This window comes from Anser anser (genome assembly GCF_964211835.1).
Source record: "Anser anser genome assembly, chromosome: 12".
Classification (NCBI taxonomy): domain Eukaryota; kingdom Metazoa; phylum Chordata; class Aves; order Anseriformes; family Anatidae; genus Anser; species Anser anser.
This window is the reverse complement of record NC_139733.1, coordinates 14815660-14841864: the sequence shown is the minus strand read 5'-3', so window position 1 is coordinate 14841864 and position 26205 is coordinate 14815660. Positions and strand designations below refer to the sequence as shown.

The 26205-nt window shown below is 52.1% G+C and overlaps 1 protein-coding gene and 1 long non-coding RNA gene across 2 annotated transcripts; both read left to right on the top strand.

The window, feature by feature from the left end:
* Positions 1-52: 52 nt before the first annotated feature.
* Positions 53-26060, top strand: FAM107A (family with sequence similarity 107 member A). Its single transcript, XM_083796277.1, has 5 exons — positions 53-898; positions 9972-10035; positions 18676-18850; positions 21877-22033; positions 22956-26060. The coding sequence occupies exons 1-5, from the start codon at positions 755-757 to the stop codon at positions 23061-23063; spliced, it is 648 nt and encodes a 215-aa protein (XP_083652403.1). The 5' UTR covers positions 53-754; the 3' UTR covers positions 23064-26060.
* LOC310880457 lies at positions 11021-14385 on the top strand. Its single transcript, XR_014571692.1, has 2 exons — positions 11021-11138; positions 12425-14385. It is a non-coding gene; the product is annotated as an uncharacterized lncRNA (long non-coding RNA).
* Positions 26061-26205: the final 145 nt, after the last annotated feature.

The following is a 26205-nucleotide window of genomic DNA, read 5'->3' as shown; positions in this document are numbered from 1 at the left end:
AAAGTTAGTGCACCCTGTAAATAAATCAGAGTTTTTCAAAGGCCCCAAAGGTTACTGGGGGGAAGGGGCCAGTTATAAATATGACTTTAAGTGCCATAATTATTTAGCAAATTTAATTTTGCACGTTTTTTAAAAAAGATCTCAAAAGGGTGGTGGATGCAGGGACAGCAATCCCCAGAGGAGTTGTTTTCTCAGTGCCCCAGCATTTGGAAAGCTGCATTGCTGCAGAGCTGGGCTTGGTGCCCACCTGGACGACCACTGTGCTCCCCCTCAGTGTCGTTTCCCCCACATGTCAGCAGCCCAGAGCCTGGGCTAACAGCGGCTCAGCGGGGGCATCTGCAGGAGTAGGTCTGCAAAATCAGCGATGCCTCAGGAGCCAAGAGCCGGGACGCAGGTGGGCAGTGCAGGGGCTGTCCTGCCTTATTTTTTGGGTACCGATTTATTTCAGCAAAGCACCAAAGAACCGGCTGGGAAGGATGCCACGGGTGAGGACCAACGGGTGCCGGGGCCCCGCGGCCGGGCGAATCCGCGTCCTGTGACATCTTGCCCTGTCAAGTGCAATTACTGTAATCTTCCACAGCCTCTCAAAATACGGATCCTGGCTTAGAAACCGGGCATCCGCAGCATGAAAGCTGCCTTTGTGCCCGGGCAGAGCCTGGGCGAGCGCCAGCCGTGAGGTGCACGAAGAAAATGAGTTCTCCACGTGCTGGGAGAAGGGAGGAAAAGCAAGCCTTCCCGCCCGGCCCCGCTGCAGATGGGCTGGAGCTCGGCTCCCCGCGGTGGCAGCCGGGGCAGAAGGAGCTGCGTGGTGGTCTCCTGTCCCCCTGGGCATAGCGGGGCCAGTGCCCACAGGGTGCTGACGACGTGCCGGACCATGGGAGCGACCCACGGGAAAAAGGTAACGGAGAGGTTTCATCGCGGGCTGAAGCGGCGGCGGGTTTAGGGAGAAGGCACCGTCTGCTCACGTGTGGCTTGTTTTGCCCCGCGCGTGCTAAGGCGGTGACAGCAGCCGGGGATTAGGGGGAAGGGACCCGCTCTTAAGTAATTCCACCTGATGGGCTCAGCGCTGGGGCCCTGCCAGGGCTTTCAGGAGGGCGAGGAGGGGATCGGAGCATGGCAGTAGGACAAAGTTTGGGTTTCTGGGGAGAAATGTCTGATTGCACCCGTCAGCCTCCAGGCTGTGTGCTGCAGATGTGGCACAGAGCAAGCCCCCATTCTACACCCGCAGCCCAGCCTTGGCCCCCACTCCCCATCTCTGTGCTCCTGCTCCTAACTGGCCCAAACCAGGGGCGAGCAAACTCCCCTGCAGCACGGGGCGCTTGTCTGCTGGCACACGCTGCACTCCTGATATCCCCGGTGAGAAACTCGCTGGAGGTCAGAGCTGCGCCCATGACCCCTGTGGCCCCTGGAGACACCCCATGCATGTGCACTGTGACATCCCCAAGTATTTTTTGGACTGTGAACAGCTGCCAGCTCCTTCCCAGAGCAGGGGTGAGCTGGGCAGGTTGCAACAGCACCACACACATCTGCTCTCCTCCAGATGCCCCAGGAGAGAGGCCACAGAGCTGCAAAAAGAAGCAGGGCTGTAAGGGGTCAGAGCCATGTGGAGGTGACTGGAGATAGCCGTGCTGTAGATGTCATTAGGTGTCGCTTTGCTTTCACGTCTGATAATGTCTGTGCTTGGAGATGCGTCACCACGTCTCCAGGTGTCACCACCGCGTGCTTGGGCCGCTCTGCTCTGGTGTCCGGCTCCTCTGCAGCTTCTCTCCCAGCTTCTTCCCAGAAATGCCCTCGTACACCATGCTAGGTCAGGAAAAACTGGCAGGTCTTTCTGTTTGAGTTTCTTACCCAATCTTACTCAGATTACAAGACACTGTTTTAAGAATGCGTATTCAAATTGTCAAGAGCAATACCAGGAAGACGTTCGTGCTTTCACCTTGTCCAGACTCGAGCAGCAGCCATCAGACTTATGATGTTCTAAAGGCTTCAAGAAATTGAAACTTGTGCTCTCTCCCTTCACCCTTTATCAGAAACTGAAAGTGAAATGTAAATGAAAATCCGTCAAAGAATGAGAGTTAGGCTAGGACCCCGACTAGAGGCAAGCAGCACCCAGTGGCCCAAAACTGTCGCCAGCTCTTCATCCATCTTAACCCAGATTCCCTCCCAACTGAGGGAAAATGAACCAACCCCCTCACTTGAAAGTCCATGAAATTGCATTCCCACTATCCTAGGGAAACAATCTCCAGCAGTTACAGCAACTAGAGTAGAAGACTTAGTTGTACCTTTGATTTTAAGCAATGCTCAGCATTTAACAGCACACGGTCCAGCAAGGACAGCAAATCCCTCAGGGCTGGTAAACACCTGAATGTAAGATAGGAATAAAACAAAGCCTGAGTGATCTTGGCCCCTCTCACACTTCTGCAGAGCCAAGGCAGTAATAAACTTGCAGAAAAGCTTTGAGGAGTTAGCCTGCGTGCCGTGGGAAACTGCTCCAGTGCCTGATTTAGTGAGAGCTTGCGAACCAGTGAGAGAAAAATCCTCCCAGCTTGGCCTCCTCGTTGATGCTCATGGCAGACACAGTCAGTGCGGGGCAGACACTTTGGGGTGATGCTCCCCAGCCACGGTGAGCCTGGACTTTGCCACAGCAGCCCTGGTCCTCCCCTGCACCCCTCAGCATCCCCAGCTCCTGCCCCAGAGCTGGGGCTTCCCCAGGGAGGGCTTTGGGGGTGGGCTCTGACCTTCCCCCCGAGCAATAATTCAAGAGGGTCAGGAGCAGCAGTGCAGCTCTAGCAAACACCAAGCCCGTCCCTGAGGACCTTGTCTCACATTGTCCTGGCCAGTGCTCCCAGCACCCAGCAGGAGAACCGGGGCTGGCGAGGGACAAGCAAACATCAGTCTATTTTCCTGTCCCTCAAACAATTGCCAGGTACAGGGGGTGTCGCTCACAGCCCCCCCATTTCCCCGCTGCCCATCAGAGGTGCGGATGCTTCAGCCCAGCTCTGCGGCACCCCCGGGGCTCAGGGCTAGGGCAGCCCCCCCAGCAGGGGCCGAGCTCAGCCTGCAGCTCATCCCCAGCCCTCTGCTCACGTGGCCGCGACCTCCGGGCCTTGGCTCGTTTGCAGGGCATTGCTGCAGCCAGGGAATTAAGCTGGTTAGGTCAGGCTTGGCTCGGAGCCACCTACTCGGCACTCCCAGCCCAGCCCCGCTGCACTCACAGCTATCTGTGCCATCCTCCCGATGGCTTTTGCCTGGTACTGAACAGGCTTTGAAACCTTCCCCAGAGCTCTCCCCTCACTGGCAGCCCTGAGCAGCTTCCAGAGATGGGCAGGAAAGCTCCACTTCCCCCAGGACCCATTGCAGAGGTACATAGAGGGGACTGCAGGGGACCAGGGAGCGGGACCAGGGCCAGCGCTGCCCGATTAGCAGTCTGAGCAGAGCCCCTTTCAAGCTCCGAGCACAGCAGCCATCCAAGGGGCTGGCAGCAGGGAATGTGGAGCGCAAGGCAATCCCCTGCTCCGCAACAAAAGGGACCGGAAAGGTTGCCAGCGGGGCTCCAAGGACATTTCTCCTTTCAAAGGCTGCGGCTGCTCCCAAAAACCTGTTCTGGCATCACCACCATCTCACAGTGCCCTGCCTGGGTGCTTCAAGGAGCCGGGGCAGTTCAGGGTGCTGGTGCCCTGCCCGCAAGACCCTCACTGCCCTGCACAGCACCAGCCTCCCCTCTGACCCCAGCCAAATCCACCTTCGAATAACCCCACAAGCGCAGCCTCCCCCAGAACAGCTCCCGGGGCAGCCAGGGTTTGCACATCGGCCATTTCCCCAGGGAAAGTTTTTCTGTCCCCAAATTCCCAAGAGTGTCAGTTTACACTAATGTCAGATGAGCCGTGATTAGGAGAGCTTTACTCTGCTGCTGGTTTAAAACAACAAGAGGCAGCATGCCAGCACCAGGGAGAGCCCTGTTTGGCACGGCAGCACCTGGCTGCCCACGCTGGAAGCCGGGGCTGGGAAGCCATCCCCTAAAACCCTCTGTGTGCACTGCAGGGGTACGGGACAGCACCCCTGGGGGCTGCAGGCACTGCCCCAGACCAGCCTTCTGCCATCACCCACCCTGCATGAGAAGTGCACACGTAGCTGCACTTGATGGAGTTTTCTCACCAGCAATAACACACCGTTCACATGATACCAGAGGTGAAGGCTACAAAGAAAAATTAAAAAAAAAAAAAAGCTATGTTAAAACTTTTAAAAGTCTGTGGTGTTAGATGAAAGCTCTGAATGGATGAAGAATCTGGTTCTCGCCATTCAAGAGCTTGGAAACCCTTATCCCAACTACAAAAATCCTGGGCCCTTATTTTGGAAAGTGCAGGACCAAGTAAGGCAAACAAGAGGAGCTGTGTCTGTGGCTGGCAGAGGAGAGGTTTATAATGAGAAGGAAAAGGGCTGCTCCATGCCAGTGCAGCAGAGCATGGGGAGCAAATGGCCACAGAGGGGACCAGCATGGTGCCCATCCTGGCACGGTGACACTGATCACAAGAGGCCAAAGCGGGCAACCCCAAGGCCAGTTGTTTTGTGGCACTGGCCCCAGGAGCAAGTCCAAAAATCAGATGGCAGTTTGGATCTGTGATACCTCGGTGTCCTGCAGCATTGCACTGCTCAGGGAAAGGATTTGCCGTGTGCTGCCTGCAGTTAGCACTGGTTCAGAGGGATGAGAGCAAGAGACGATGACTTTGTACACCAGAAAAGTTCCTAAGTGCCTATGACAGGAGGGAGATATTGAAGAAAAGCCCATTTCTAGGCAAATTTAACACATTCCCGGAAAATAAGATCATCAGATGCTTCAAACATCTTCAAGATTCATCTTCTGCGTGACACAGCACAGGGCAGGGCAGGGGAGCTAGGGCTGGTCCCGAAACCTCCATAACACCCCTTTCGGATGGCTTTAACCTGCCCCATCATCTTCTTCTGCCCTTTAAGGTCTCACAGGTGGTGACAGCTGGGGGCTCTGATTAAGCACAGACACTGCTCTGGGCTTTGGTAAAGGAGAGGGAAAAAAACAATGTGATAGCAACCCTCCTGGGGTGCAAAGTGCATGGGAACAGGTGTCTGCACCCCACACCCTGTTCTTGTCCTTGTCCTCACTGTGTGGGCGTCCCCATAGGGTGGCTCTGACCCACAGAGCTGGCTGTGCTCTGCAGGGAGGGTCTGTGCCGCGCCACTGGGAAGGAGTTTTTCACCAACTTGAGCCAAAAAAAAATACAGAAAGACTCAGCTGGCAGTGGCGGTGGCTGGCACGGTGGTGCTCGCCAGCTCCAGCACCAGCTTGAGCCACAGAGGAGCTCAGCATAATTTGGGGCACATGACGCAGCACGGAGGGAGGAGACCGGGAAGATCTCTGCATGGAAATGCAGCAGCTACCAGGTTCGGGATGGCTCAGTGGTCCTCAAATAGAAATGGATTAAAGCAATTAAAGTCTTCACTACTTTGCTGCTTCCCTGTGCTCCAGGGGGTTCGCTTGAGCAGCACCTGCTGTTTTCTCATAATGCCTGCGATAACAGGGACGTTTCGCCTCTTCCCCCGCTGCCTCCTCTGTTCACAGCCTGGCGGGTGGCATTTGCCCTTGCTCCAGGTAGCAGCCAAACCTCCTCCCTCGTGGCCCCTTCCCTTCTGCCCCCGTTTCTTACAAACCCCGTTTTCCCAGGCTAAGGGGTCACAGCACTTTCCTTGGCCCCTAACCTGCAGTGCCTGTGTATGACAGAACGATGCCGCCGCAGCTGGCACGGCGCCACAAGTAAATGTTGTCCCCGTCACTCATGTGGCATAAGCCTCACTCTCTGCAAAACCCCATTCTTCAAGGCTCTTTAGCGTTTCTTAATGGTCTCTCTGCAGCATGACAGCAATTCCTTCAGAAACTGTCAGAGCCCCTTTGTGCCAGTGACTGATGCTCTCCCCATGCAGTCAGTGGCAGCCCCAGAAATAGCAGCCCGGTCCTCCACATCATCAGTGGAACCAAACCTACTGCACGGGGCAAAAATAAGCTCTTAAGACAGGTTAAAATAATGGTTCGTTACAGCAGAAGTGCTGCTAACAGTGCTTGGGCAGGCGATGGAGGTATTGATGACAGATAGAGGGGCTGGAACTGGGCTCTGCACGTGGCAAGGCCCCAGAGCAAAGATCTCTGAGCTGAAGGGGACGCATGCCTCAGGGCCGGGGCAAGGCATCAGGTCTGGGGGCAGCGTGCCGATGGGTGGATGGACACACGGCTCCAGTCTGTGTTGGGGAGCTGCCGGGAGCCTCCCCGTGCCCTTCAGGGGCCTGAGCCTGGCCACTGCTCGCACTCATTAACCTGCAGGAAATGCTCGGCCGAGGTCCGGGCAGGAGCAGGGCCTTGCTCCCAGGGTGCTGCTGCCTCGCGTGAGCTCCTGGTGCCATGTTTGTGGGCAGCCCCTGAAAGCAGCCTTGTTTCACCACTTCCCCCAGCTGCGGGAGGGCTGGGCCTGCCTTCTGCGACCGGCCCAGCCAGCGGTGTTTGTGACAGGCACACAAAGGTCAGCGCAGCACTCGTCTGTGTCAAATTGTGTTGTCTTTATGAATAAAATAACACGAAGCGCTATTTGAGGCATTTGAAATTTTCCACTTGACTCGGCAGCAGAGTGGCCACCTGGCCGGCACGCCCTGAGAGCAGCATGGGCACAGCAGGGTCGGATCCGGCTGCCTCCCACAAACCCAAGTCACAAACCACGGGTGTCCCGCAGCCCCGAGGCTGCTGGTCACCCTCCTGAGAGTGCCTGCGCGTGTCCACCTCCCACCTCTGATCCAACCCAAGAAATGCTGCAGATTTGCGCAGGTCAAAAGACCAGGAATGAAATGTAACACCACTAACTTGATCTTTCTTAAAGCCCTTTGCAACATGATAGTGAGAACAGGCATGGCCATGGCCAGGGACCAGGAGTAACACAAGCTCGCAGCCTGGCTTGGCAAACCTGATCACCCATGGGCAGGCAGGCGTGTGGTGACCAGGACAAGGGCAGCAGGGTGCAGGGCATCCCGGGACCACCAGGGTTTGGGTTGTCCCACCTCACTCCCGCATCCCGCATCGCTCTCCAGCAACGCTGGGTCATTGAGAAGGGACATCAAGCTGGTGGCATGGGGACCCTGCAAGGTGGCTTCATCTCTCTGCATGGTGCCACGAGCTTCGTGGGCAGCAGGGAGCTGGGTTGGAGCAAGCCCTCAATGCTGTGGGAGCTCAGAGGGGCCGCAGCCAGTGCAGGCAGGTTTTTCATCCAGGCTCTGAGCTTCCCATGCTTAGCACAGAGCCTTGCCGTGACATGGGCAGTGCAGCAGCTCTCAGCTGCTGGCTTGGGAGCGCTGGGATGCACCCGGACACCGACACCTGGGTGCCTGCCAGTCCCCATCGCAAACCCTGCCAAAAGAGCGTTGTGCCACAGTGGGCTGGAGCAGAGGACAGGCAGAGCCAAGCTCCCCGCCAAGCATCGCTCTGCCCCTGCGAGGCAGAGGAGCCTGAACTGCAGCACTTCCTCAGGGCAGGGCCAGTGGGGAGCTAGCTGTGATGCTAGGTGTTGGGACACGCTGCCCTTTTTCTCTGTGTTTCTCCTTAAAATAAATAAATTAATAAATAAAAACGGGATCGTCTCGGCAAGCATGTGCACCAGCTTGCTGGATGCAATCAGCCTCAGCACCTCACATGGCAGGACTTTGCAGCAAAACAATCAGCCTGACAGATTTTTGTGCATTTACATCACAGATGGGAAAAAATCTTACTAATCCTCAGAAGTTTCTTCCAGTGGATGATTTCACTGAGGTCTGGATCAGTCCCAGCTGCTGCAAATGAGCACAGATAGAGCAGAATTCAGCAGTAAACTATGAGATATGTGCAACAGCTTACACAATCTCCCAGCGTCCAGGAGCATGTCAGAGATATTTTCATAAGGAGCACCGGGAGTAGCAAGCAGAGGGTATTTGGGGCTGATAGAAAGCAGAGATAGGGTGCAATTCGGCCTATCTCTGCATCTCATGTTTTGTGGCTTCATCACAGGCAGAAATGCTGGCTTTGATCTGCCAGCTCGCAATGCGTTGTTTCAGGTCATCACAACTTCCTTCAAAGCCTCTGGGCTAAGCAATGAGACCAGTGAATCAACAGATGTGTTCATTCATCGAACTGGTGTCAGCAGCTGTTCTTACAGCATACAGACAGAGCACCTCTCTCCGAGCTCACCAACTCACCAGCAGCTTGGGCACCTTCCAGCCCTGCTGCTGCCTCCCAGAACCGGGTCTGCGGCAGATGCAGATCAGTTCTCAGTCTGGGTGGCATTTCACCCACGTTAATACGTCTTAATCACCATGATCTGACTGCAGCAATTTCTTGCCTAATTCATTAGCTCAGACTTTGGCCACTGTGCAACATAGATGCTGTGATGCTGCACCTTAATGGCACCTGTATCAATCTTAACCTGCCTGAAGCCATCCTCCTCTCCCTTTCCAGGATGAGGGCTCTTTTCTCTGGCTGCTTTCAACAAAGCACAAATGTGACCCAAAATTACCAGCTATCACCTTTGCTTCAGGTAGATATCAGAGCATCCATGTGTAGGACAAGTTCATTCAGGGAGGCTGGCCTCAAGCTGCAGGAGAGCATCGCACCCCTCAGCAGGAACCGGGGAGGAGGATTCCTGCTCAGAGCCAGTGGTTCAAAGCAGCCTGCACCTGAGGAAATGCCACCTGTAGGCATTCCATTGCTGTAGGAGAGCTTTGCCACGCATTGGAGTCAGGGTGATGCACAGGAAGTCTGGGAGTACAATAAACCAATAAAACACAGTGCGATGATACTCATTATTTACATTGCTTTATTGCATTTAACCCCACTTAACAGCCAGGCTAACTCCACATAAGTGGGAGGTGTCCATCCTGCAGCAGGAGGGTGAAGCAGTTGCCCCAGCCCTGGGTGACTTCAGCGGTGCCAGAAGTCTGTCCGTGGGCAGGGAGCCCAATTACAACTGACAGCAGCACTCCCTGCCACCCACGCTCCCCATCACGAGCTGGGAGTGGAGATTTGATAACGACATGGCCCCGGCACTGCGCTCCCCTTGGGCTGTCTGTGGGGCCCAGGCACGGAGGAGCCAGTGCTGGGTACCCACTTGGCATATCTGGGATTTTTTTAATAAGAGTAGGCCCAGGGGACGTGTCCACGCAAGCAGGTTGTGTGGTGACACCTCCCGAAAGGAGTGGTGTAGGGACGAGCTCTCTTTGTCACCCCACGCTGGGACATGAAGCCATTTCATAAGAAACGAGACCTTGATCGAGGCAGGGTGTCTGGAGGAGCCAGATTAATATCACCCTGCAGTCGGCTGCCTTGACACAATAGCCTTCAGGGAGCTACAGAGGAATACAAAGGCTTCTTGTGAATCCCAGAGACTCAGCAGCAGAGGTTAAAATTGCCGACTAATTTAGATAGCAGAGAGAGTCATTGTGCAAGGAACTCCTAGAAAAACAGCTTTGCCATCAGACTGCCTCAGGTTCAGCATGGCAGGTCCCAAAATGCCAAGACCCACTGCCAGCAAAGCAGAGCCCTGAAAGTCGTGGGCAGGGTGTGGGCTGCAGGTCGGGCTGCAGCCTGGGCAGCGTGTGCAACCAGCACAGCCTCTGCTCTGTGACACCCCCCGCTGCCACAGCCCCTGTCTGGAGGCAAAGGCTCTCGGTGACCTCCAAAACACAGCCCTTGCCCAGCCCGCAGGTGGTGGGGATGCATGCAAGCTCACATCTGCACAAACACACACAGAGGGGAACATGGGCCAGCGGGGACGCTCTGCTCCTGCTTTGAGTCTCTGTGTCAATGAAATGAAAGGAGGTTAAAAATATAGAGATTTTTAAAGTCTCCATTAGCTCTTAGTACGTTTCACCCTCTGTTGCAGGGTAATACCCAGACAGTCCTTCCCCATTTCCCCTTCTCTCTTTTCTTCCAGAAGGAATATTCCCTGCAGCCCAGGTGTGCCGGTGGCAGTGGGAAGCCCGTGAGTGGTGGCTCGGGTGAGTGTCGGAGCTCCTGCAGTGCATGCTGCTGCATGGGGGGGTTGGCAAAATGAGCTGGGGCGCCCTGCACACAGCCAGCACCACCAAGCCCTTTGCTGGAAAACACGGCCGGGATGGGAGAAGCGCTGGGACAGGGAGAGGAGCGAAAGGTGAAGAGGTGAAAATGAGGGAATAAGGACCCCAGTGCCCATGGCAGCCTGGCCTCTTCCCCTAGACCTCCATAGGGCTTGGAGCATCCTGCACTGTGGCTGTCAGTGCCCCCAAATTTCCCTTGTCCCTTTCCTCTGGACGGAAATAACTTTACCCCATACCTGCCCACCTCCTGGGACTGCAACACTGGGTGAGCTTCTGCAAGCCCAGGCTGACAGCGGGCATGGGGTGATGGGCAGCATCCAGCTGAGAGCCCAAAGGAGCCACTGGGGCACTTCAGCTCCTTCTCCCCCCACCATCTCCGCAGCCTCAGGCTCCCCAGCCCAGGACAAGCCCTGGGCAGCAGAACCAGGCTGCTCAGCCCCTGCGCCTCCCCCCATGCCCTTGCCCCCGGGATGGCGCAGCGCTGGTGCGCAGCGGGTGTTGCAACGCACTGGGAATGATCACGATAACACGAGCGGTTGCCCTGGTGCCGGGCTTTGCTGTTGCAGTGCTTGCTAAAGAGAGTGGGCGTGCGGCTTCCTCTGGGCCGATCTGATTTCTCCGGGAGCGTGGTTAAGGCACACTCAGGAGAAATCACCCTCCGTGGAGCAGAGACACAACCTCGCAGTACGCTCAGGCACCTGGGCAGGCAGGGAGCTGTTTTCTTTGCAGAGGGGGGGGAAAAATCAACTAGTTTATTCCTCACGCCTGGGAAAACATCATCCGGCAACGAAAAGCAAAAGGAGCAAGTTTTGGGGGGCCGTGGGGTCCCTGCGGGTTGGGACGGAGCCCCACCACGGGAGCCTCCGTCCTCACCCCCATCAGAGAGACAAGGCAGGAGCTTTGTGGGACCCGGCCAAAAAGTCCATCAGCAGGAGCACAGGCGGGCAGAAGCAGCAGCCCCATGTCGTGGGACACGGGGCAGCACGGGGCCACCGGGCTCCCCAGGGCCACACTGCGGAAATCAGGTAAGCCCAGGGCCCCCCAGCTGCCCTGGGGGTCCCCACGTCCCCGTGTCCCCGTGTCCCCTACCTGCACTTGCTGGGCACGGGCTGCTGAGCCCCCGCGGGGGTGTTCTGCACCGCGTGTCTGTTTGTGCACAGGTGACTTTGGACCCTGCTTTAAGTTTGGTTTGGGATATCATGTTTCTGTAGTTCTGAAGTGGCACTTCAGAAGCTTCCCTTCCAAAACAAACCCATATCCCACAGGGAATTCCCCAGGAGAACCCATGCTACAATTCGATGTTCCTGGGGAGGAATTAGGCTGGGCAGGGGGTACTTGCTAGTGTAATCCCTACGGTTCAAAGCGAAATGATTTTCTCTGCATTCCACAAAATACCTTTGAGCTACCTTAAAACATTCATTAATGATTGATGCGTGTCTCTACAGAGGTCGGCAAATGCACAGAGCAAATATTTGATGATATATTAAAAGCAAGTTTGCAACATTATCAAGGACTGCTGAGCATCTGTCACTGCTTAACAAAACTAATCGAGCCGTTCCACATGCCGCTTGCAAAAGGCACGGGCAGGCTTTCCTTGGTAATTTTTAACAGAGTGGGATCCCTGCCTCGGCACCCTTGCTTATCACAGTCCAAGGTAATTAAATGAAATTATTAACCAACATGCCCAGTCCCGCCTGTCTCCAGCAAGAGAGGAGGCTGCTGCTGCCTAAACGCTACGAGCATTTCTACCCTCAGCCAGCCCAAACCCGTGCAGAAACTTCCAAGCACCAGAGGGCTCAGCTCACCCCAGCCAGCTGGGATCCCTCTCTCAGGGTCCTTTCCTATGGGGTAGCTGTGGGGTGGCTGTAGCTGGTGGCGGGTGCTCAGCAGGGGTGGGTGGGACTGGGGGCACTGGTTGGACTGGGCAGAGCAGTGGCTGTACTGGTGGAGAGCTCAGGCTGGACTGGACTGGTGAGCAGCACTGGCTGTACTGGTGGTGGCACTGGGTGTACTGGTGGCAGCCCCATCCCATGTGTGTGCAGGGGCAGGATGGTGCTGTGGGGCAGCAGGGCCAGATGTGGGGCCGTGTCACGCCTGTTGGCATCCCCAGGATGATAAAATCTGCGGAGACTGGTGACAGGAAGCAGGGACTGAGCGAGCACAGACACAGCAGGGCCCAACCCCTTGCTCCCCTCACAGGAGGAAGGGCCAGAAACACCGGCACGTTGCCGCTTTCCCTACAAAGCCGCTCATCACTAAGCACTGCTCTTACTCCTCCATTACGGTGGTCTTTCCCTTTCTCGCCCTGCAGGGTTAATTTCTGAATTTCAGTGCTGAGCCAACCTGTGGTGAGCGCCTTCTGCCCTGAGGAGCGACCCCATAGCTGGGACCCATTTCCCAGAGCAGCCACATCAAGTTACATTTGCCTCATTGCATTATAAATACCAGAATTAGGCTGGCTTAATTATTTAAAAGCATAGATTAAAAGCAGACAAAGGCTCTTTGCCTCCTTTCTGGAGCACGCGTATCATTCATCGGCGACGCGGTCGCCCGGTGACAAGCAAGGGTAGCGAGCCAGGCCCCTGGGACGAGAGGCTCCCGAGTTGCCAACACGGCAGGAGCCAGGGGAGAGGAAAACCACAATGAGGATGGGGAGGATAATGAGCAGCATCTGCCAAGCTTCAGGCTCGCCGTGTTATTATTATTATTATTAATCTCCATCACCAGGGCCGGAAGCCATGGCAGTCATTAATGTGACGGCAGGACGGGTGTTTGTGCTTCTCAGGTCTGCGAGGCAGGCACAACCCCACCGTGTTTTTCTCACTTGTAAATGTGCAAGGGAAATGCTGAGGCAGCAGAAACACCTGGGTATCCTGAGAGCCTTCCTCCCTGGGGTGCTGTGAGCGAAGACAGCACGTCACCAGGCCACCTGTGAAGGGGAGCCCAAGCAACTCCTGCTTTCCGATACACCACCGCCTGCGGAAGTCCCTGCTCCCAGCTGCCCTGTTTGATCCGGTGTCCGCACCACGTGTACAGGTGCTGAGACACACGGCAGCCAGTGCCCAGCACTGCCAGCGTGTTGCTGCTGCAGGAGCATGGCGGGAGCAGTCACTGAGGTCCGTCCCAGCAGGAATTCAGCCCTCAGCTTGTAAGGTCAGGACAAGTTGCTTGAAGCCAGCATGGATGAGGGCAGCTCTAGAGTCCTCCCAGCCCCAGCTCTTCTGTGTTTATAAAGTACTATTCATTAACATCAGGAAAATCATGCAAGTTGACAGGTGTCAAGAATTCAAGAATCCGATATGAAAGATCAACTTCCGTCGTAATTCTTTGCAGGACTGAACATACATGACCTCTTCTGCCATGACACTGCAGTGGGAGAGGCCACAGGGCCAAACTCCAGCTCCACCTTAAACATGGAAATGTCCTGACCACAAACAGACATTGTTTATAACCGTGTTTATAACCCTTAAAGCAAGAAGTGCATCAGGAGCTCCCAAGGGCTGCCCGAGGGGAGGAAGGGTTGGAAAACTTATCCTCAGGAGAGGAGGGCTCCCCTGGGAGCAAACAGGATGAGTCCATGGCGTGAGAAATGCTGGGGCAGCCATGCCCACACAATGGGGCTTAGATCCTGTAAAGATAATACACATGTGCAGGCCCCAATATCTTTGCACCCTCTAATCCAGCTCAGAAATCTTCCCCATGCTCCATTTCTTCCCATTGTGGGCTTATCCACAAATATATATATAAATATATATATATATTTCTAATTCTTTCTCATTTTGAAAAGTTTCTCCCACATCACGCCAGAAACCGCTCTGCACTGATGTGCTTAACAGGATCCCAGCAACATGAAGAAAGTTTTGTTTGGAGTTCTTTTAAGAAAATGCTAAATTTACACGAGATGAGGCTTTTAAAAGAGATGAGCTGGGTGCTGGGGGCAGCTGGCAGCACTGCAGGGAGCTGATGCATCTTGTGCTTGCTCTCTGGCAGACACCACTCCGTGGCAGTTCAGAACAGAAACACCAAGTTCTTGGGCATGGCAAAAAAATCTCCTGAAAAGGGAAGATTTCCCACTGTTGCAGGCAGATGTGTCACGGACTCAGATTATTTTGCAGTTCCTATTACTCGTGCAAATAGCTTGAAACTAGCTTTGCCAACCTGTATTAAGCAAGACTGTTTGCAGCGCCATTCCTTGTGGGATGTGTGTGACCAGCTTCTTTCAGTAGCATGTCATTAATCTGCTGGTTCTCTTTAAAAAAAAAAAAAAAAGAAGTATTCATGAACAAATTCCAGGCACTCGGAAAACCATAGGCTACAGTTTTAAGTGACCATTTCAGCCCAGGAAACCTCAGGTCAGTGGTTCTGCAAACCCAGACCTGGGGCTGTGAGCTGAAAGTCTGCATTTTTCCTCCCGTTTCATCTCTTCCACCAATTACCAGGGTTTCATGGAATTACGAGCAATAACCACATCTGGCCCTGGCTCCCATTCCCCCAATAATGCCTTCTGCCTATTTTTACATGGATGACATTTCACGGAGCCTCACTCTCTGCCCAGAAAGGGATTCCCATAAAATATTTTTAACAAGAGCAGTTTGGCCATTTTCTGCCACTATTGAAAAAGCTCTCCCTAGATGCTCTTGTTGGGAAATCAGTTCTCAGCAGAAATAAGTCTGCAAACACTTTAGACGGTGGAAACGCATAGACTGAAAACACTCAATTTTCTCTCCAATCCCTTCTGTACTTTCCCCTTGAGAAGGGTGGCTGGAGCCAGGCAGCCGGAGCGGCACCCTGGTTGCCCGCCCTGCCTGGGGTTGATAATCCCCTTACAACATTCCTGGGGATTATTTTCATCCCGGCGGCTGGGAGCAGCACAGGCTGCGTGGCCGCAATGCAGAGGGGCAGCCTCGCAGAGACAAGTCATTAAATCCTAAATAAATGCCCTGTGGAGGACATCTCTGAGCCCCAATCCCAAAAGCAGCAGCAAGGGAAGCGCAGCTCAGCCCCAGCAGCTGTGCCAGCCCCTGGGCACGAGCATCCCTGTCCTCTGCAGGAGCAGGCTCAGAGCTTTGTCCTCCGGGTGCCCCAAGCAGCACACCACACTTTATACCCCTTGAGGGTGTATTTAAGGTGTTATTTGTGACATTCAGGTTTTCAAAGGCATTTAATGTCGCTCCAAAGCTGGTATGCTATTTCCCAAAAGATTGAGGCCAAGCATAATCAGAAGTGGAAAGAATTTGGGCCAGAATTGCAGACTCACAATTCTATCAAAAGTCTCCCAGGAACGGGGGGATTTATAAGGATTTCCAGGAACCCAAGATTTGCTTTAAGTCAGAGCAGACCAAGCTATTAAAAAATCATTTTCCTCCTCCAGGCAGTCCCACGACCAGGGACAGGCCAGGGAGGGGGGTGCTAGGTTTCCAGCACCTCCGAGGTGCCAAACATCTCCCATGGGGTCTCCCAGGAGGCAGATGAAGGCTGGGAGCTCATTTCACAGCCATGGCTAGGAGAGGAGCTGTGCCATGCCTGAAGTCCAGAGATGTGCCAGCAGCCCTGGCCTCATCATCCAAAAACTTGCTTTGTACATACAGAAAGACTCTTGGAAATGCAGCTTTCCTAGAAAGCCTCGGGCTTCTAGAAATGAGGAAGGGGAAAATATTTAAAAGCAAGCAAAACAGTAAATTCATTGAAGCAAATACAGCTGCTTTTTAAAAGCCACAGTCCAAAGCAGCTCTATTTGAAAGGTCACACTGTCTTTCCGAGTACAGCAGAGGGTGTCAAAAATGCACGTGCTTTTTTTGTTGTTGTTTATATCTTGCCAAGAACAATATAAAAATGTCTAACACCTATCGCCGATTTATGGTGGTGGCCCAGGAGGTGCCAGAGCTGAGGCTTGTTCATTGATCTACAGCCGAATCATGCAAAAACAGACATCCTGCTGTAAATCCACCACAGAGACCTGGTTTGATTTACACCTCCAGCACTATAAATAATGACAAAACACAGTCTGATAGCAGTCTGTCTCCCCATACACGGGTATGAATTACATCAGGTCTCGAAGACGACAGATCTACTGCAGGAGGAGCATTTTGCCCAGGGTCCCTTTTTGCTTGCAGAAAGGATGTCCTGTCCTTACTCCCAGCATAACCCCAAGCTGTGCTTCAGGTCCCACTGTTTTGGTTTGGTTTTGGGTTTGGTTTTGTGTTTTAATGGTCAATGCAAATGCAGACATTCCTTAAATTTTTCCATGCTAAGGTCTTGTGGTGACTTAAAGTGCTGTTCCTGGAGGGAGGTTCATGGCTCCTACCAGCGAGCTTGGCACACAGCAGCACGAGACAAATCCTCGTGTGGGTGCCTGCACGCCCCTGGGCACGTCCAGAACAGTGACGACCAAGCTAAAAGCTGCCTGCAGTGTCCTGGCCCCGGCAGCATTGCTCTGCTCAGGCAAATTACACTCCTTGTGAGCACTTCTTCATGCTGATTTACCAGCCACCCGGGCAGAAATGCTTCCAGCCCACCTCAGTTCCTCCCACTCCTTCCTTCCCAACATTTTCTCCAGTTGTACCAGTTTCAGGGAAAATCCCCCCCATCTGCCTTTGGTAAATAGGTTGACAACGCTGCTGCTTTTCACAGACCTCAGCCATGCAGCACTACCTTGCTGCAGCCTGGAAATAGCCACATTCTCCAATTCAAAACCTCCAGGCTCGCCGCGGCACTGCCCCAAAATTCTGCAAAACCAGGGGGCCCCCAGGGCAGGGGGAGTTCCCTGATCATCCTGGGGGCATTTCCAGATGAAATCCCTGTTGTGCAGGCAGCTGACCAAGAGTGGTGCTCCTATTAAAAACTCTTGGCATTCTTCGAAAGTTACTTGTTTCGTTAGAAGAATAAAGCCACCACTTTGTCATTGGAAATGGAAGCTCATCTATTTTATTCACACCAAAACAAACCTTTACTTTTGTACCTTCCTTTCTTGTCCTTTGTCCGCCTCCTTTCCTATGGAAAAGAAGACCCCCAAAAGGGAAGAATTAGGAGAACAAACCACAGCAATTTTACCCTGGTGAAAACCCCGTGTGTGTTCCACTGTTCAAAAAACAGCTTTCATGTAACAAAAATCAGCCATCAGATGGTGCTGCCTTAACCTCTGGCTGCTCTGCAGCTCTGCACCTCTCCAGCCCGCGCACCAGCCGCAGCAGGGTGAGATCCAGCCTGGTGCTTCCATCAGTCAGCAAAGCGCCGCTCCCTCCCTGCTGCCAACAGCCGCGTGTGATCCTATGGGAACATAACCCGGTACAAGAAATCACTGGTCCCAGCTTCCAAGCACCCTTTGAATATGTACCGAACTATTCACCCCAATTACACTCATGTAATGGGCTCCGATCTGTTTTCCTTTGTTCCCAAAGCAGCGGGGCACTGGCCACATTAACATTCAATGAAAAGTTGTTTGATATTGAATCATTTCTTCAGCAGTATTATTTCTTACACAATTCTGTTTGATTGCAATCCACTTTACATTTGCTGAGTACTTACTGACTGTGAAAGAATGGCATAGCCTGCTTTCTCGTGCTTTTTTTTTATTATTATTGATTTCTCTTTTAAAAGGGTTTTATTCCTTTTGTACATGAGACTGCGATAAGAGAGAGGGAGACTGTATTACTGAACAAAAGCTGTTTTCCTTGCTGCTCCATCAACCCATATAGCCTCACACTAGGTACCCCAAAATACTGTAATAATGAAACACTTGGAGCTGTGGAGCTGCCTACACCCTTTTTCTGGGACTTTTTGTTCTTACTGGTAAACTCAGATTGCTCAAGTGAGTAGTCAGGAATTAATTGCTTTTCCTGGGCCCCTGATTAGACCATGCACTGGAATAATTGCAGTCAGCTCTGCACTTAAAGCACAGCCCGCTGCATGCATCCCGTCTTACAACGTGCTTTGCACTCCCTTTGTATAGTTTTTTTTGTTTGTTTGTTTGTTTTTTGTAAAGGAGAAGTGTAGAGAACTTGGAAAATACCAGCAGCGAGAATAACCTGTGGGTTGCCTGAAATCCAAGCTGCCACCATTTAGAAAATTGCAGGCCCTTGTTCTCACATCCAGAACACACAAATTGTTACTGCACACGTGAACTATGCTTTCCTCGGCATAGGGCTGGGTCCTGGCTTCTAGGTCAGCAGGGTATCACCAAAATCTGATGGCAGTGCTTCCTCAGGCCCCCCAAATCCTGCAGCTTCCCCTCCGCAGGAGCAGAGCCCAGCACAGCCTGTGGTATGGCTGCTCCCAGCCTTAGTTGGGCTGATCTTGTGTTAATTAGTCCTTGGCACTCAATGCTGCAGCCACCGAAGCGAGTGGCTGGCAAGTCATTTAGAAGTGATCTAATTAATACATGTCTCTCCAACAACACAAAGGGAAAATTTTTAAATATATATTTATATTCCCAGCAAAGGGAATACTTTTTAAACCTCTGCAAAATGCCTCAGCACAGCCACCTGCCCGGGGAGGAGAGCAGCAGAGGGTTCCCACACCCCTCGGGTGCCACCTCTCCTGCCACCTCTCTCTCTTGTCTTCCAGCCTCGATGTACACAGAAATACAGCGGGACCATCCCAACAGCGGGAATATCCTGACTCACCCAGACTACATAGATGGAAACCCAGACCTGATCAAACCTAAAAAGCTCCTCAACCCCGTCAAAGCCTCAAAGAGTCACCAGGAGCTGCACAGGGAGCTGCTGATGAACCACAAGAGGTAAGAGGATGTCGCAGACTGCAGCGCTGAGCCCTGGCACAAGAGCCAGCGACGGCCTGCATGCTGGAGGGGCAGGATAAACCTGCACATGAACACGGTGTAAAACCTGCTGTAACCCTTTTCGCTGATGTGGCAGTTTATTTTTAAACAAAAACAGACCTAAAGGCCCCTGCTCTGCCCTCCTGAAGCACTGGTGAGCCCTTTTCAGAGCTGCTCGCTGCTTCCACCCACCTCAGACCACAAGCGCCGGATGATGCAAGGCATCCCTGCAGCCCCCTTCTCGGTGTCTCACACTTGTTTTCTTCCTGGTCCTATTTTTTCCATCTCCGTCTTTCCAAAGCTCTTGCCAAGCCCACCCCAATGTGCAGCCCTCCTCTACGTTCAGCCTGGAGGCAGTGAGAGGTGCAGGCTGGATGGAGCTACTGGAGCTGTGTGAGGGCATCACTGTGAGAGTATCTGCACTGCTTCCCTAAAAGTCAAGAGGCGCCTAGGGCAGAGATACAGCTAGCATTCACATCCCTTATTCCCCACCCCATCACCCCAGTTTAAGTCTTTGGGGGTATGGATACAACATTGGGATAATGACACCAGGGTCTGAGAACCTACCTCCACATCAGTCCCTTGTGGAAAGTGTCTGAATGCCAGTGCAACAAAAGCATGCTCAGTTCAGAGCCTTTTTAGCACAGCAAGAAATCTGCTGGCTTTATATTGAAATGATCTGAATACCCTGAAATATTCTGACATGATCACACTTTGACTCCCTAATTAAAAGGAGCAGAGCCTCTGTTCGAAATGACTGCTCTCATCATGAGAACCAGACACATGCGTTAATTGGGCAAACAATCACGCCTGCCAGTAGGGTGCATTACCCAGTTCTGGCACTGCCTGGGCTCAGCTTGGATTTGACTTTCACAGAAGCAGAAAAATTACAGGGACCATGCCCAGGCCATTCTCCAGCACCAAGGCAGAGCCAACTAAACCAGCCAGGTATTTTTAAAACTCTGTCTTGACAGCGACCATATCCCAACTAGTGACGCTGCTCAGTTAAAGGTTCACCAAGCATCCTCAGCCTGGATCTCCCAGAACATTATTCCAGTTTAACCCCCACAGAACAAAGCACCAAGATGTTCCTGCAGTGAGGGCAGCAGAGATGAACAGCAGCAGACGTGGGGCACCGGGCTAAACCTCAAACTGGCAAATGCCAAGTGGCATCATCACTTTGTCCTCGAGCCCTGTGCCTGTCACCAAGCTGTACCCACACGTGCCATCAGGTGCTGGCAGGAGGCAGCCCCACCACGGCCACCCTGTGTCCCCGGCCCCTGTCCCTTGGTGCTGCATGGCTCAGGGACAGGCGGTGACTGAGGCAGCAGTTCAAGCCTGCTACAGCTCCGGCCTCCCAAATGATTTTCAGCGAATGTGTGGAACAAATCCCACAGCAAACAACAATCCATCTGGGCTGGTTTCTTCTTGTTGGGATTTTTAATAAAATATGTTTAACCAAAGATTTTTATTTTTTGTTTAAAAGCAGGAAGAGATCAAGCCTTTATTCATCCAGCTTAGAGTCTGGTCAGAGCCAGATCAGTTTAAAGTCTCTCTTGGTGAGTCCGGCTCCCAGGACAATCGATGCTGGCAGCACTGGTGCAGGTTCACAGCAGTCAGCGAGCTGGCACCGGTCTGCCAGAGGGATGGAAGAGTAGTATTGATACACGTCCTTAAGTCACCAGCAAATCCAACAGCTTTGCTCTCTGCTGTATGGTCCTACGGAGGGGAGGAGAGGAGAGAGAGGGATCGGTGCTTGCTCCCATTTCTGCTTTGCATTTTCCCCTTAGGCAGAAGCAGGAAGCAACCCACAGCAGCAGTTTCTGCAACAAAACCCTTACCTTAGTCAACACCTCTGGGTATTAACAACACAGGCTGATTAAACCAAAGAGCAGTAATAAATCCAAAGGCAACACTGCAAACTCTGTGCCTCCAGCAACCCAAGGCAGGCCTCCAGCCTTGAAAAAGCCATCTCTGCTGCAGGAACCCCAGGCATCCCCATGTTACAACACCTCTCCTATGACTGTTTTTTCAGGACCTGAAATATTCTCAGCCTCCTGATTTAAATGAGTGTTAAACCCAGACCAGGAAAGTGGTCAGGCTCTGGCCCTTTCCCATGTCACAGCTGCAATGTCTTCAACTCCTCTTTAAAAACATTACTTCAGCCAACTACATCTACTTCCGTATTTTCTTGCAAAATTACTTATGTTGCAGTTGCTATTGCAGAAGATAACCTGTTTAAAAGCAGCCTTGATCGCTTAATAACCTGTTCTTCCGTGACACAAAAATGTGTACTTGCAATGGAGTCTGCCCAAAAGCCAGCAAAGCTTTGACTACCTGCATGTCTACATCCATGCCACTTTAAGGGGACAGAAGCTGATAGGAAATTGGCCAGGGCGAGATGCAGGAGACAAACCTTAGTGCTTAAATTCAGGCATGGCAATATTCAAAGGGTTAGGTTTCTGAAATTTGTTTGGAGTTCTTTTATCTCTGCCAGGTATTTAAGCCTTGCCTGCATGTCCTTGCCATAGCTCCTTTCCAGTGATCCCACCCCCAACACAGCTTTGCTCGGGACATGTTGGGCGATGAAGGGGAGCCGGGTGCCCACCTCAGGAGAGGACATCTTCTGGCCTCTCGACCCAAGCTCTCCACGTCAACAGGGATCGCTCAGCGATCAGCTCAACCCTCAGCTCTGAAGCAAACCTGGGCTGCGAGCTGCCAGGACAATTACTGCAGTTCAATGACTACCCCTGCTGGTGGAAAAAAAAATCTTCATTATTTAAAATTCCCTCAACGCGGCTGAAGCCGTCACTCACATAAATAATGCTAAAACTAGTGCGAGCCAAAGGAAGGGCAATTTCCATTCCCGCACGGAAAGCTGTGGCCCCTTGGTGTCAGGAGCAAGGAGGGTTTGGAGCTGCCAAGAGGGCAGGGTCACATTCGGTGCAGCGGCTCCAGTCCTGATTTATCTGTTTTTTGATCCACAGAGGCTTGGGCGTGGAGAGCAAGCCAGAGCTGCAGCGGGTGCTCGAGCACCGACGGCGAAACCAGCTCCTCAGACAGAAGAAGGAAGAGGAAGAGGCAAAGAAATTGCAGTCGCCCTTTGAAAAGGAGCTACTGAAGAGGCACCAGAGGCTGGATCAGGTAGAACAACGTTGTCAGTCATACCTGGGTTATCCTAACCACCCCACACAGACCACAGGGGAGATGGCTTGTCTGGGGCTCAACTCAAGGAATAGTGCTGGCACCCCTCCATAAAACGAGAGCCAGGGTGCGTCCCTCTGCCATCCCACACAGCTGCACCGCCTCGTCCTCACAGTCAGACCCACCTTGCTCATGTCACCTCCATGTGTCCCTGGCCCCGCGTCTCCTCCAGATCCCAACGGGTGTCCTCGGCTGCTCTCTGTGCTTGTCCACCACTGAAATGGCTGCAAGCAGCCCATCAGCTTGCTGCCTCTGAAAATAAACTCATTCCCTGTCCTACTTGTCAGTATTTGCACTAAAGACGGATGTCACTGGTTTATTTAATTAATGGCACAACAGCTCCCTTTTAATCATATCAGCCAAGCCAAGACCACCAGAAAATCAAAGCCTGACCCTCTCAGAAAAGAATCAGGAATGCGAAACAAGGCAGTTTAGGGGCAGAGCCATAAAGGCTTTCCACACTGAAGTGAGGCAGCACAATGAGTTATTCCCCTTCAGATGACAACCTAAAGCTGAGAACGTTCCCCAGGCTCACAGGCCTCCTGTGCCTGGAGGGACAGAAACCTCTTCCTCCCTCTGCCATGGCACCTCTGCAGAGGGGCAATCCCTGCTTACCTGCTGGAGAGGTTCCTCCCTGGAGGGAAAAACAGATGCTCCAGTGGGCCAGAAAAAGAAGCTATGGGTGAATGTGGCTCTTAATGGTTTGGAAAAAGAGAGCACTGACATGTGCACTTACACAGTCATTCAATTCTGGGCAATAATATCTGGACACCCAGCAATAATGAAGCCCAGACTTTTAATGTAGCTAATGCACTTCTGTCCTGTAGCAGACACAGATAACGGTGACTCCTCTTTATTACAGCTGGAGAAAGAGCAGGAGAAGGAGGAAGACCATGCACCAGAATTCATTAAAGTAAAAGAAAACCTGAGAAGAACATCAACAGTGACTGGGGAAGAGAAAGCAGCATAGCTTCTGCCAAAACTCACTGGAGATCCTACGAAGGCTGACATCTCTGTACATGGTGGACATTCAAAGCCGCATCTTTGGGGCTACTTACAGCTATTAACACTTGCTCCAGTAGAAGGCACAAAAAAGGTTTTCTCATCCCAGGAAGGTCTTATGGTGGAAAAGGTGCAGCATGCACTGAAGAAGTACTCAGGCGAGGAGATGCAGAGAGAAGCGACGTCCCTTTCCTCCCAGACTGTGGGTGCACACTAACTTCCAGCTAACTCTTGGTTAACCCTTGAGGCACAGTGACCGTGTAAGGAGGGATGGGCATTCCCGTGAGTTTGGGGGACCCCACATCTCCCCAGAGGTGGGCTCACCAAGCTGGGGACAATAGGAGGGCAGCTGCAGCTCTGGGAACCCAATGTGTTAACGCAAGGGACAATCTGTGCATCGCTGAGAACAGCCCAGGTGACTGTAAGGGCTTTCCCAAGGGTTACTGGCATCGTGGCACTACATGAGTCCAGCCTTGCTGAGGCTGTGTGTCCCAGCAGTACGGCTCTGCCATTAAACAACAAAAAAATCAACCCCTGTGTGCCCACCCCAGCTCAGCAATGGCCAGCCAGGTTCAACTGTTTTCATGAGCACCTTTAAGCTGCATTTCAAACCTGCTTGTGAACAGCTATTTAGCTATTTATCCAGTTCCATGCTCAGGCAGAAGATATACTGGGCTATCCCATGAAATCCCTGAGTGAGAGGAAAATGCTTCATGCATAAAAGGACAAGCCGGGGGCTTTCAGCATGGGTTACAGTGGAAGTATGTGGTGACCAGGCAGCAACAAACTGCTTCTTGCCTCTCTGCATGAAGATGCTGCTGCAAAGCTGTTTGTCGTGCTTCTTATCCCTTCTTACAGAGGTCAGTGCTGCCTCACACTGCAAGGCTAAAAATCTTCCTGCTGCTGGTAGAGCAAAGCTGAGGTAGATGGTGCCTTTGCACCACGTATGGACAGAGGCCACCACATTTATGGGGCACCTGTGCCCTGAGGTGTCCACATATAGAGCTAAAATTGCTCCTTCAGGTAGATCTCGGCTTCTTGGTTCTCACACAGCTCTGCTACAAAGCCTGAACAGCATAACTCACCGACTGCCTGCCAACACTGGTTCTTGAACAGCAAGAGTCAATGGGTGTAGTCAGCTGGGAAGGTGACACCTGGTTAACAGTATCTACCATCCACATCTGCAGGGGATCCATATGTAAATTAAGGAGAGGGGGTGTTTATTGAGGAGAGGGGGTGTTTAATAAGAAGTTACTAATCCATTCCCTAGTCTCTCCGGTCCAGCAGGGTGTTTCATTTCAGAGGATTGTTGCTCAACCTGGCAGCTTGAGTAAAACATCTGAGCCACATCATGCGTCAAAAGCAGCGATACAGATATGAGGCTTCTGGACAGCCTTGCATTATAAAAAAGCCCTTAACCCAGTTCCAGCCCTCAAGAGCCCCACCCCACAGCACTGGCCTTCGTTCATCATACTTATTCTAAACAGGTTGTTATTTCAGAAATCCAGTGCATATGGTTTCTATGGGTCAAACAAGACCTGAAAGGATTTGTTTTGTCTTTTCCCACTGTAAAGTTTTTCATATAGCCTATGATTAAAACCATGAGGGAGAAGCAGCATCGAGCATTTTTTCAGGGGGAAAAAAAAAGCCAAATTTCTCAAAGATAAAATTGTGTCGCTAAGGATGCTTGTACACAGCTGTAGAGAATGCTTTATAATATTCCATCCATAACATCAGTTTAAATAACAAACTGAGTTGTTGTTTTGTAAGAGGTTATGGCACAGATCAAGTAACCTTGATCACAGAGCTCCAAAAAATAAAGCAAATTAATTTGTAATTTTGCCACTGATGGAAATGCACTCCAGAAGAGACAATCTGTCACTCCATATGCACTGGCAAAAACAGTGCTATCGGCTCACCCTGTCTGCAACAGGGGCACTTATGCAAGTCCTGGGGTGGGAAGCCTGGGCAAACTGAGTGCTTGGAGCAGGTTGGAAGTATTTTGCCGTGGTCTTCTTGAATACGAGGATATTATCTGAAAAACTCAAGGTGTCTTCCTTTCACTTGGCATCCACCGAGCATGGAGAGGGGCCGCACACCTTTGCAGTCTGGCACTGCTGAGGGGGAGTTGGGTGTCCAGAAGTGAAAGGGAGGGCCAAATCATACTGTCCTAGCTGGGGATAAGCTAACAGCACCAAAAGAGATCCTTTCAGCTGTGGAGAGACAATGAAGAGCCCTGACACGGGGAGGGCAGGGCGGCCCATGCATCCCTGCAGGCCGCAGGCAGCGGCCAGCTGCCCACCTGAGACGGCCCCACCATGCCAGCCCCAAGCTCCACGTACAATGTGGCTCCCCAGGCTTGAGCCCCCCTGTGACGAAGTTTCAGAAACAATGTTTTCATCGGATTAAAACCCACGGCGCAGTCAAACAGATCTCTTCATGCCTGGACGAACTGATGGCCACCTCCCTCGCACACTTGTTCATCACACCATGATCAATGCAGAGGTGGCACTGTCTGGGCACCAAGGGAGCATTGGACTCCAACAATCCCAGCAGAATTGAAAATGCACCAGTGTGGACACAGCCAGGATGAGATCCTGGGATGTGTCGTTTCCTCTTAAATGAATTCCTTCATTTGGGGCCTAATGCTCTATGGCCCTAGAACCTGAATAGACATGATGTATCCAGAAGGCACAGATTATCAGAGTATTGATGGAAGATATTTTTTTTTGCACTATGTTTCCTATGTGGTATATAGTTTATATTGTGTTGGTGTTTATACATTTATATACATTTGTGTTGTGCAACTCTACTACATTAACTGTCACTGCTCTCTTTAATGTGGACACTTCTGAAGAAACAAACTAAACTGGTTGTATTTTTTGCTCTTTTCCACAAGGAACTGAAAAAGCTCCAAGGATGCAAGCAGACAACAGCCAAATAAACTGATTGAACATAAAAACCACTTAAGTCTGACAGTGACTCGTTCATCAGTGCTGTGTTAACTTACTCATCAACAAGCTGTTTCCATCTGTACCCAACACTGCATTCGTTGCTTAGCCCTAAACTTCATCTCAATCTGCTGAAAGCCTTAGGGCACAAAAATGCAG

Coding starts and splice junctions, on each gene's coding strand:
- FAM107A (XM_083796277.1), top strand. CDS start 755: ATGGGCTGGAGCTCGGCTCCCCGCGGTGGCAGCCGGGGCAGAAGGAGC. Junction 10,036..18,675: donor GCCCGTGAGTGGTGGCTCGG/GTGAGTGTCGGA, acceptor CTTGTCTTCCAG/CCTCGATGTACACAGAAATA. Junction 18,851..21,876: donor CTGCTGATGAACCACAAGAG/GTAAGAGGATGT, acceptor TTTGATCCACAG/AGGCTTGGGCGTGGAGAGCA.